This window comes from Barbatula barbatula (genome assembly GCF_947034865.1).
Source record: "Barbatula barbatula genome assembly, chromosome: 5".
NCBI lineage: Eukaryota > Metazoa > Chordata > Actinopteri > Cypriniformes > Nemacheilidae > Barbatula > Barbatula barbatula.
Window position 1 is genome coordinate 11,991,524 of NC_136769.1, and position 12,259 is coordinate 12,003,782.

Genomic DNA, 12,259 nt, shown 5'->3' on the forward strand with positions numbered 1-12,259 from the left:
ATAACTACATTATTCCTACATTAAATTAAAGAACTAGTGACTCCATTTTTTATGCAATCCACCACCTGTTGGAATCAGTGTTAAGAGTTTGTGAAGCAAGCTGAAGATATTTAATCCTAATTAAAGCCAGACATTCTGCCTGGCAACAAAAGCAGTTTAAAATAGGAGGATGCATTGCTTGGCGTTTTAAAATTCACATAATGCTAACTGGGAAAAAAGAAGGACCAATAGGTCGGTTAAGCGTAACGGTTTTATGTGATTAAAAATGCAAAAAGAGCCATAAAGAAGCATAACTAAAAGGAAAAAAAAATAAAAACAAGTTTACTGTTTGCTCTAAAGAATGAGTCGGAGTAGAGTTGGAGAGAAAGAGACAGCAAGCAGGAGACAGGAAATGAGAACAAACAAAAATGATCAGGTCATGATAAGCACAATCGATCTCAGCTAATCTCTGGTCAACCCTGACCAAACTACATCGAGTTCTATTCAGACACACACACAAAAAACCAAGTAAACTTACACCTGAGGAAAGGAGTTGTAATTGAAGACACAGTAAGATAGATAGTACAGAATGTTTAAATAAAGTTCTCTTTATTGATAATTGTCTTTCAAAAAAGACACTAAAAAAACACACATTAAGCAAAAAATTTCAAAGCTTTTGTTGTGATCCATCTACAAAAAGTAAAAAGTTCCAACATGATTGTTTTGAAATCATTGGATCTCTAAATGGAAATTATGCACCGGTGACAGTCTCTCTACCTCACACTTTTCCTGCACATCCATTCTCTCTGCGTGCGTGTATGTGTGCAGATATATGTATAACATTACACTCAGACTGGCTCTCTAACTAATGTGGGATGTACAGCTGTGTGTTTAAAACAACAATGGGGCCAGCACATAAACAGTGAGGGACTTTCAAAAAACTACACACTATCAACCCCCTCTGTCTCGCTCTTTCCCAGAGCCTGGCTGTGCATTCACATGGAGGCTTCTTTGGAGGCTCCCTGACAGAGAGACAAGTGGAGAGATGGAGGGGGCAATGAGCGGTGGAGGGGAAGGACGGAAAGACAAACACAAAGTGTAACAAATATAACCGACTCTCACGCACGCAGTCTCACGTATTAAACACACATTTCAAAAGTTACATGAGGAAAGTAAAAGACAAAAAAAGGACTTCAACCCTGGGAACTGTTTTGCTTTATAGCCATTTGGAGACAAATGAAAGGTAGAGGGAGGTAGAGAAAGAGAGTGGGGTAAGAGAGGAATTGTGGAATAGGAAGGTTGAGGGGAGGTGTTCCAGCAGGTGTTATTTCTTGGCTTTTCCACCCTTGGCTGAATTTCTCGGCGGGGTGACCGGACGACCTGAGCCCATTCCACCTCCTCCTCCATAGTATAGCTTCTTATCGGCTGGCTTAAGGATCTGAAAGGAAGATATAGGACGAGGGTAAGCAACACTGCACAACAGCAAATGCTCGCCTCTAGGATTTCCAAATATAGATCCAGCCGCCCACAGAGTTAGGCACTTCAGTGCATATAGTGAACAAGATAGAGTCACTGCTTTTATAGGGCAGACAACTTTTGGAAATTATTTCATGCAAATCTAGAGCTGTACGTAAATGACCAGACCCATTATGTCCAAGCATACTTATGCATCTAACGCCTCACAATCAGTTACAGGGCGTGGGGAATTTCTTACCTGAAAGGAACACATAAGGGTCTCATCCACACTCATCATGGCCCCAGCATTATCAAACTCGCCACAGTAGTTAGGAGCAGAGAACAGGGTAACTAACTGCCTCTTAGCAAAAAACTCATAACCATCCTCCACCACCTGCAAAAATAGAGAAGTTTAGAGCTTAGCCACATGAATGGTCTACAAAATGCATTGTAAACGACCATCAAAGGTGCTTGTCACAGAGTATACCAACCTGATGTGCCCTGCATATTAGGTCCATGTCATGCTTGTGAAGGAATTTGGCCACCACGTCTGCACCAAAAGTGAATGATACACCACGGTCATTCTCTCCCCAGCCCAGCACATCTTTGTCTGGGTCGGCCCAAAGCAGGTCACACAGTAGCCCCTGGTCAGGTACATCAGTGGGCCGCATAACACGTCGCACCTGCTCCATTGACTGCAGGTCTGGAGAAAGACCTGGAGCAGAAAAACATTAGCTGTACAATAGTTTTGAGGGCAAAACCTGGCTTGCTTAACAGTAAACATTTCATAACTCCCACAGTTACAAAGCAGCATCCAGGTAAAATGAAGTTTAAATAAACTGTTAAATTAGGGTCCTGCAATCCAATGTTGTTACCGTTGGCTTAAGAAAATGGATTTCATGCCAATCAAACATGGTCTCTACGTGACGTTATAAACCAATACATTTTCTACAGCCACAATTAATTTCTCCGGGAAAATCGCAATGTCTACACAGGAGTTATGACAGAACATGTAATTACCATGGGGACGGAGGACCTTTATGCACTCACCTCCATGGCAACAGAAGATTTTCTCATCTACAATGGCAGCCACAGGTAAACAGTTGAAACAGTCTGTGAAGGTCTTCCACAGCTTAATGTTATACCGTCGCTTACCTGAAAATCAGAAAGAAAAGTTGAAGGATCAGAAGACAGAAATCTTTCACATAATGTTTTTTTTATCCTAGTTGTGATAACACATTAACTTATAAGTGGAGGTACATCAGTTATGTGCATATATAAAGCGATAAATGCAGCACATGTAGTGATTGTTCTACTGCTTACACTCATCATAGAAGCCATATATACGGTTGATAGAGGCGCACTCATGGTTGCCACGCAGCAGGAAGAAGTTTTCAGGATATTTCACTTTATAGGCCAACAGTAGGCAGATGGTTTCTAGAGACTGTTTCCCTCTGTCCACGTAATCCCCCAGGAACAGGTAGTTGCTCTCAGGTGGAAAACCTCCATACTCAAAGAGACGTAGGAGGTCATAGTACTGACCATGAACATCACCTGCACAGGAAATTAATCTGTAAGTTCTTTTTTACCTTGCACTTTAAGAAAAATGACCATGTGGAAAATGTTGACATCTAATAGCCAGACCCTCTGGAAGTTCTTAAGATATGCACATTTCAACTAAGTATGCTAAGCGATCCGGTTTCTATTTATTTTTCCACAGGACATTAGACAGGAAACACAGTATAATGAAAACCAATAATAATAAGTTTCCATTACAACTGATTGACACTGCATCTCACAACACTCATCACATTAATACCCTCTCCAAGGAGCCGAGTATCTTAATAGTACAACCCCACAAAAACGTCTGCCATTGGATGATTTACCAGCCACTCTAACCCACCACAGTATAAACTAGTTGTTAAAATATATGTACGTTGACATTAGCAATGCATGACGTTCCTTGCATGCTTGAAATGAGCATCCCCCAGAGGATAAACATACTCACCACAGATCTTGAGTGGAGCTTCCAACTCCAGCAGAATTGGCTGGCTAAGGAAGATTTCCCGAGATTTCAGACAGAGGCCGCGGATTTCATTTTCTGTCAGCTGTACATTCTTGCCTGGCCTTGATCCTTTAACTGAAAATCAGAGGGGGACAGAATGAATGTGTTGCAAGAAACAAGCCAAAACAAAAAAGCAAACGGGTTGCCATTTGAAAACAAAGATGAAGAACTAGAAGGGGCGCTGTCTGGTGATGTGAAGATGTTGTGCCCTCAAACATTGTATCATGTGTCTCTATTGAAACATGCACCCAAGTGACCCAACAAAGCTAAACCGGATAAGGAATTTAGCAGGTTAGTTATCGCATTTCCTAGTGTTTGTCAAGTCAAACACGCTAGGACAACCAGCATAAACACTTTAACCTGGGTGTACAGTTTCACCATTAAAACTGTACAGATCTTACAAAGCTAAGAGGGATTGCTGCCCATTGCTGAAGATCATGTGCATTTGTGTTTTAGAGCAATCAGATCTTGTACTCATGCCTGCACAAGAAACCGAAGAATAGAACTACGCAAAAAAAAAAACAAAGCCTCAAAAAGATTTCCTGCTGCTTTGTGACAGAGAAGGCTTGCAGGATCTAAACAGAATGTCATCTCACACAACACAGACCTACGACACTATTCAAACATGCCCTTTTCGACTGGCTTCATAACACAGTGTTCTGAGTTTAGCTGGCATCGGCACAATTAAAGAGCATATGATTTATCTGGAGAGAAGTAATACTGTGTCTATTTGGACAGAGCAGTGGTGAACCTGGGGGAAGCTGAGAGTTCCTTGATATCCGGAAGGTCAATATAGCCAGCTGATGAGTTTCTCTAAAAAGATCAATCTTGAGAAAGGCCAGGAATGCTCAGTTTAAATATACATTTACTTGGCAGGCATCAGGCAAGAACATAGAGCGTATCCCAGTGACTCATATAATCAGGAAGTTACACAAGAATTTTGGAGATGGCTAATTTGGGCACTGTCACAAAAATCAATCCATACAACCTACCTCGAAATACATTTTTAAAATAAGGGTTAAACAGATGAACCCCCAAGGACACAAACAGTCCTGTGGCACTGAATCAGTGTTATGGCATCAAAATGCCAACCTCATACAAATTAAACGATCATACTTCCGAAACAACTTTGTTTTTATATCATGCACTATCACTTCTTGTTTTGGTTATTGATTTGATACTAATGTTAAACGCATTTCAGTTCCACTTTAAGAGCAACCAATAACCAGACAATAGTCAACTCAGCCCAATGTGTGCAAAATGTGTAAACAAACAATTGGGTAGGGTGTCTAAAAAGGATGCCTTTGAGGTCTCCAACATTGTGATGAGATGATACGTGATTTGGGGACAGGCAGTCGCCTCCAACAGTGAAAACTGGGTATAAATAGGATCCTGCCACTCGTCACGTTAAACCCAGATTAAAGCCGGCTAATGCTCTGACAGCACTTGCACTAATGTTAGTCACAGGGCCAATAAACGTTATAGGGCTTACAACTAGTTGATAAAAGGAGGACCTAGTTGATAAACTACAAAAAAATCTATAGCTACGCATACCAAATTGCTAAAAGGACTGCCTAAAATAGTTCAACCATCCACGAGGAGGGGGTATACCTGTCAGATAAACAACAGAACAAACCACTTAGATATATATAACTGGTAGGGTGCAGAAAGTTGGTTGGTAAAGTAAGCTAAATACCACAAATAACAATACAGGAAAATCCCACTACTCTTCAAGAGTTCAGTACACAAAAGTACAAATGTCCACTACATCTAGCATCTCACACACTTAACAGACAGTCGAAGACTAAATCAGTTTGGACACACACATCCTTACATTGACAAGCATTCTTTTCCTTTAATGTACTCAGAGGTTATACCCTAACACTTAATCCAATGAAGGCAATCAGAGGGAAAACCTGAGGTGAAGAAAACAACAAATTAACTGACACTCGCTCTAAAATGACAACTGTTAGCAGATGCTGGCCAAAAATAGCAATGACCAACCAAAAGCATCGGTCAATGCAAACATATGCATCATGTCACCTGTAAGCAGTACAATTAATTTTCACTTGTTTGGCCATGAGGCTTAGAAAACCTGTGACATGTTTAAGACCTATAAATTGGTAAACAATGGTAAACCATGGATGTAAATTGAAGAGTAACAAGCAAAAACCTGAATCATTACTATAAAAAAAGAAAACACGAAGAGAATCAGGAAATAAGATGGAAAATCACAGCAGTATTACATAAGATATAAAGACAACTCTTATCAGGCTTGTTTATACTTTTACTGCACTTTTTAACCTTTTACTGCAGTTTACACAACAGTGCAGCCAAAGGGACCCAAAGCTACGAGGTAAAAGGGCTTTGGTATACGTGGTAATGTGCACATTTTGTGTCCCTTCTGTCCCCTTTTCCTCTACCAAATGAAAACGATTTTCCTGGATTAAAACATTAAAGATAATTATATTAAGGCTGCAGTAGTTAAAGTTTTGACAACCACGATGCATCTCTTTTTATACTTTATATGCTTTGTTTGCAACACACATGCTTGCTGTGATTTAGATCTTGATTTAGACGTGCTTGCTTAAGGTATTTTCGCCAATCTGTACAATATTTCACAACAAGTAAAGTGGCTATAAGATATAAAGGACACAATTAACTTCTTGTGAACCCAAAAGATTATATTTTGATGCCGATGGTAACCAAACAATTAAAGACCACATTGACTTCCACTTTATTGACACCATACCATGGAGACATTTCTCCAAATATCTTCTTTTGTGTTCCACAGAAGTAAGTGTCATAAACAGGTTTTGAATGACACAAGGAGGAGTAAAATATCTCTATTATATATTATATCAGAAATTATATATTATATAACTCTATTATGAATACTTCTATTGTAAAGATCGCTTAGGATTTACTTCCCCTAACTATATCCTCATTATTTACAGTAATCCTATTAATGCCGGTTTTAGACACAGGGTTTCCCCAGCTGTAATAGAAGTTCTTCAAACATCCAATTTACAGTGGACAGACAAAAATAAAACCTGGCGGCCTAATACACGGATTGGCTTGAAGCACCCAGCAGATTCTCCACACACACCGGGTCATGACCTCAAAGAGACGGGAGCATAAAGAAAGAAAATAAACAACCTGTAATTGTATCTAAACCCGTTCTCTAAAATTATAGCCATTTTAAATTGTCTATCTGTTCGTTGGCAGTTTTAGGACATTGATGTGTCTGGTTGAATAGCAACGGCTAATCCACTTCCTCAAGAATTGTTCGTTTCGGCTGTTTTTATGGATATAAAATATAATTACAATTTTAGTAAGACAAACATGCAATTCACACACAAGTATACAATTATTTGTTTTAGACATAACTGCAAAATAATGGATTACATGTAAAGATGTGCGCGATTCTCACCTTCCAGGAGACGCTGTATTATGGAGTCGATGTTTAATTTGTCCGGCTCCGCCATTTTAGTGGGTTTGTCGCGTTTATTCAAAAACGTCGGGTCCGCTGTTTTGATGCTCTCGGTAACTTGTGAAAAATAATGCCCCTATACAAACAGGCAATTCGTATAAAAGAATTCGTAATGGGAATGAGAGTTGACTGGCTATATTTCCTTTGTCGTTTGGTTCATCTCTAGCTGCTACCGCCGTTAGCTAGCTAGCTAAAGACTACCCGTATTTAAACACCAACCAGGAAACGATTTGTATGATAGAAAACCAACAAAGAATACCCCTTCGCTTTCTCTTTTGATGTTGTTTATGCCTTACGACTATCCACTGTAAGGAATATCCTTATTTTCTATATTCTGACGGCCTCTTCTCTCATCGTCTAAGGAACTTTAAAAAAAGACCGTGTTGTCGAAGAGCGAAATCGACGGAGGTGGTAGGGCCCGCCTTCAATTGGAAATCTTGCGAGACGATTGGACTACATATCACATTTGAACTGAGGATGGGGTAATTCATTGGCTACTGTTCACATACGTCATGCTTCCAAAGCCCTGCCCCAAGTTGTAAAGTAATGACGTCAATGAGAAAAAAAAGGGAGAGAACGGTGAGAGGATGTATTCACAAAAACGATAAACCTAGTTGGTCTTATAACGTACATTATGTTCAAAGATAGCATTGTAATACTTAATGACTTTTAATGTCACATAATTAGCAAGACGCCCACATTTAAAGAAATATTAACTTTTTAGTGCTAAGCTTCGTCGTTTTTCATTTACAGTACAGTTTTCCAACACAGCACTGCCCTCTATAGATAACTCAACATAACCGCAAACGGTATCTCATTTCTTATAAAGTTAAGTCAAGTCAAGTCAGCTTTATTTATATAGCGCTTTTTACAATTTTCATTGTTACAAAGCAGCTGTACAAGAAAACATTGACTATAAGTAAAACATAAAAGGTAATGGAAGTCAAAACACAGTTCAAATATCAGACACACAATAAATTACTATATGCAGAGTTAATTAAATAAGACTATCAAATTCTAGCAGCCCCCCCGGCCAGGCAAACAGTGCAAAACAGTATGCAAACGGTGGCGAGGAACCCAAAACTCCATTGGAGGAGAAAAAAAACCTCAGAGGGAGACCAGGCCTAACCAGGGGATTCCAGTTCCCCTCTGGCAAAAACTGCTGCCTCTGCACAAGCTCGACAGTGCTTGCACAACAAGGCAAAATAAAAAACAAATTTAGATTTAAAATTATCATTAATAATCTAATAGCTACTGAAGTTTTGTAGAGTCGCCACGTCCTTCGTCCAGCATTTGTCAGGTCTGGGAATGGATTGCGCCCTGCCCGCTCCGGTAGCCTTGGACTGCGTCCTGCCCGCTCTGGTAACCTTGGAACAATGAGACAAGACTGGCTGAGAGTAGAGTACTGTTCTGCACTCTTTGATGCAACAAATGCATCAGTTGTTATTGGAAGTGTCCCTGGTTCCGGTTGATCTCACTAGTGCAGCCTAGATCTTTGAAAAATATATAATATGATAGTGTCGTGTATGCAAGATTAAAAAGATGCGTCTTTAGTCTAGATTTAAACTGACAGAGTGTGTCTGCCTCCCGGACAAGTGCAGGGAATACTGTTCCAAAGTTTAGGCGCTAGATAGGAAAAGGATCTGCCGCCTGCACTTGATTTTGAAATTCTGGGTATTACCAACTGACCTGACACCTGAGAGCGTAGTGCACGTGATGGACTAATAAGTTAGAAGTTCTCTCAAGTAGTGAGGAGCTAAACCACGCAAGGCTTTATAGGTAATAAGCAAGATTTTAAAGTTTATGCAATGCTTTATAGGTAACCAGTGCAAGGTTGACAGAACCGGGCTAATATGCTCATACTTTTTTGTACGCGTAAGAACTCGAGCTGCCGCATTTTGGACCAGTTGGATTTTTTGTAATAGGCCTGCAGGGCAACCACCTAATAGTGCATTACAGTAATCTAGTCTTGATGTCATAAAGGCATGTATAAGCTTCTCTGCATCCGATGGTGACAGCATATGACGTAATTTAGATATATTTTAGATATAAGGAGATACAACCTCGGTCGGACGCCATAAGCAGATCATTTGTAACTCTAATCAGAGCAGTCTCTGTACTGTGATGTGCTCTAAATCCAGACTGGAAATCTTCATTAATCTCATTCCTTTGGAGGAAGGAACATATTTGAATTGAGACTACTTTTTCCAGAACTTTAGATAAGAAAGGGAGATTCGAAATAGGTCTGTAGTTAACTAGTTCTGCAGGGTCCAGATGTTTTTTTTTGACAAGGGGCCTTATAACAGCCACCTTATATGCTTTAGGCATATGTCCTAATGTCAGAGATGAGTTAATAATGCTAAGTAGAGGATCTATAATTTCTGGGAGTAGAGGATCTATAGTTTCAGTAGATTTGTAGGTATAGGGTCTAACATGCATTAAGTTGATTTAGATGATCTAATGATTTTAGAGAGCTCATCGTGATCTATAGTAGAAAATAAACGTAATTTCTCCTTAGAGGCGCTGTAGTTAGTCGTTTGTTCTGAGTGATTCACTTCTGGTTGCATAGTTATAATTTTTTCTCTAATATCTTGGATTTTATTTGTGAAATAGTTCATAAAATCATCACTGCTATGCTGGTATACAAAATCAGAAGTCGCTGACGATTTATTTTTGGTTAATTTAGCCACTGTATCAAATAAAAACCTAGGGTTATGCTGGTTTTCTTCTATTAGTGATGAAAGGTAGGCAGATCTAGACGTTTTTAGGGCTTTCCTGTATTTTTTAATACTATCCTTCCAGGCAGTATGAAATACCTCTAATTTAGTTTTCTTAAAGTTGCGCTCCATTTTTCGTGCCGCTTTCTTTAGAGCCTGAGTGAGTTCATTATTCCACGGTGTCGGTCTGTCATTTTTAATCTTCTTTAAGCGCAGAGGAGCAACTATGTCTAGCGTTTCCGAGAAGGTGGCATTAATATTTTCAATGGTAAAGTCAAGATCGTCAACGTTATTACTAATGCTAGAGATTTGAGACAATTCAGGCAAATTATCAAGAAACGCATCTTTTGTAGTTGAAGTTATTGTTCTACAATATTAATAGTAACTTGGAGTTTGATTTGCCACCATTGGGTAGTGAAGCAAGCATGATACCAGATAATGATCCGAAATGTCTTCGCTCTCCTGAAGGATATTTACGTCGCCCACGTTTATACCGTAAGACAATATTAAATCTAAAGTATGATTACGAAGGTGAGTAGGTCCCGACACATGTTGACTAACGCCCATGGAGTTAAGAGTGTCTTTAAAAGCCATTCCTAAAGCATCTGTATCATTATCTACATGAATGTTAAAGTCACCAACAACAAGGACTCTGTCTGCAGCTAGTACTAGTTCTGATAAGAACCCACCAAATTCTTTAATAAAATCTGTGTGGTGCCCTGGAGGCCTATATACAATAGCCAGAAATTTTTTTAAAGATGTTTTGTCCTTAGCATTAGGTATTGATGCATCAAGTACCATGACTTCAAAAGAATTATATTTAGGATTAGACTTCTGAGAAATGCTAAAAGAGTTACGGTAAAGTGCAGCAACACCTCCCCCTCTGCCTTTTAGGCGAGGCTCGTGTTTATAATAATAATCTTGGGGGACAGACTCATTTAAAGCAATATAATCATCTGGCTTCAGCCATGTTTCTGTCAGACAGATCATGTCTATTTTATGATCTGTTATCATATCATTAACAAAAAGTGCTTTATTAGAGAGAGATCTAATATTTAGCAATCCGAGTCGAAACAGTTGATTCTCTGTATTATGTTCATGTTTAGTTAGTTTAACGTTAATTAAATTACCTTTGAGAGGTTTACGCATTATTTTATGTTTGCTAATCCGGGGGACAGACACAGTCTCTATTTTATGATGTTTGGGAGAAAGTATTATCGCATGTTGTGTATTTAGTGTGTTCTGCAACGTGAGACGGCAAGCAGACCGTTGGTTAAGCCATTCTGTCTGCTCCCTGACCTGGGCCCCAGTGAGTCAAGTTTTAGCATTAAGACTATGTGCCATATTTCTAGACAGAAGAAAAGCTCCAGCCCAGGAGGGGTGGAGACCATCACTTTTCAACAGGTCAGGTCTGCCCTCAAAACTCTTCCAGTTATTTACAAAGCTAAGCCATTGTGAGACTGTCGCGTCACATGTGATGATAGCTTTTTCGAGGAATATCGGATATTGCAGACAAAATTTACTAGGGGGGCCAAGGAGGGGCCAGTGTTTAACCAGAGGGGCACATTAAAAAAATTGCAACAAATGATATTTAAAGATTACAAACTTTATTTTACTTTACAATCATATAAACATTTATTTTGTACAGTAGTGCAAGAGTGAGTGCAGGTGCAAAAGAGGTAGGGCCATACAAAATAAAAAATGCATCCAGGGAACAACAACGTGCCATTTCCTATTGTGGACAGTTGAGTCCACACTTAACTTGGCATAACAATGCTGGATTATACCAGTTTGGCCTGAAGCTCTGTTTTCTGTCCCCCATCAAAGTGGTTGGGAATAAATTCAAGATGGCAGGGCAAGACTGGTACATCATTCTTGGACTTGCTGATATCTGTAGAAAGATGTACAGTAAACACACATTTAATGACTTATGCATGTATATCTACATGTATTTAAATTTATAAGCCAAGTATTTACTTAAAAAAATAAACATTAGAGTCATATTGTCACAAAAAGGAATTTACAGCAGAAAGGACCATTTTAAGGACACACAGTAGGCCAAGAAGGAAATTATCATTGCACTGTTTTGCAAATACTAAAGACCTTCTTCATCACAAACCTGATGGTGCAGTACTTGATCCACATGGATCCATTTACTGTCCCTCTGGCTGTTCCCCTCTCTGTCCCTGTATATTTTCATCCTCCTCACCCTCTTCTTCATGCTCATCACCCTCTGGAATTTCCCTCTCTGTGTCAGAGCCCTTACTTTAATCACATGCTCTCTCTCCAACCTCCACTGACTCATCTGGCTCTGCCTCTTCCTGCTCCTCAACACCTTTATTTGTTTCTCTCACTTTTTTGTTTATTCGGGCAAAAAAGGATGCATTATGTAATATATCGCATTACATTTTGAAGTACATTCCCATATATTTTTGTTCCGTAAGGGCATTGTGTAGACCTAGTAGCAAGGATACTGACATTTAGATATTCGCTTCTGCTTCAATAAGTTTGCTTAGATATGAATATGTTTCTAAACATATCGAAACCAGA

The 12,259-nt window shown here is 39.3% G+C and overlaps 1 protein-coding gene across 1 annotated transcript; it reads right to left on the reverse strand.

The window, feature by feature from the left end:
- Nucleotides 1-562: 562 nt before the first annotated feature.
- Nucleotides 563-7,422, reverse strand: ppp1caa (protein phosphatase 1, catalytic subunit, alpha isozyme a). The gene is made up of 7 exons (XM_079456652.1): nt 6,933-7,422; nt 3,443-3,574; nt 2,758-2,988; nt 2,485-2,589; nt 1,926-2,149; nt 1,694-1,828; nt 563-1,417 (listed from the first exon to the last, which is right to left on the reverse strand). Exons 1-7 carry the CDS (start codon nt 6,985-6,987, stop codon nt 1,304-1,306), a joined length of 996 nt encoding a protein of 331 aa, XP_079312778.1. The 5' UTR covers nt 6,988-7,422; the 3' UTR covers nt 563-1,303.
- Nucleotides 7,423-12,259: the final 4,837 nt, after the last annotated feature.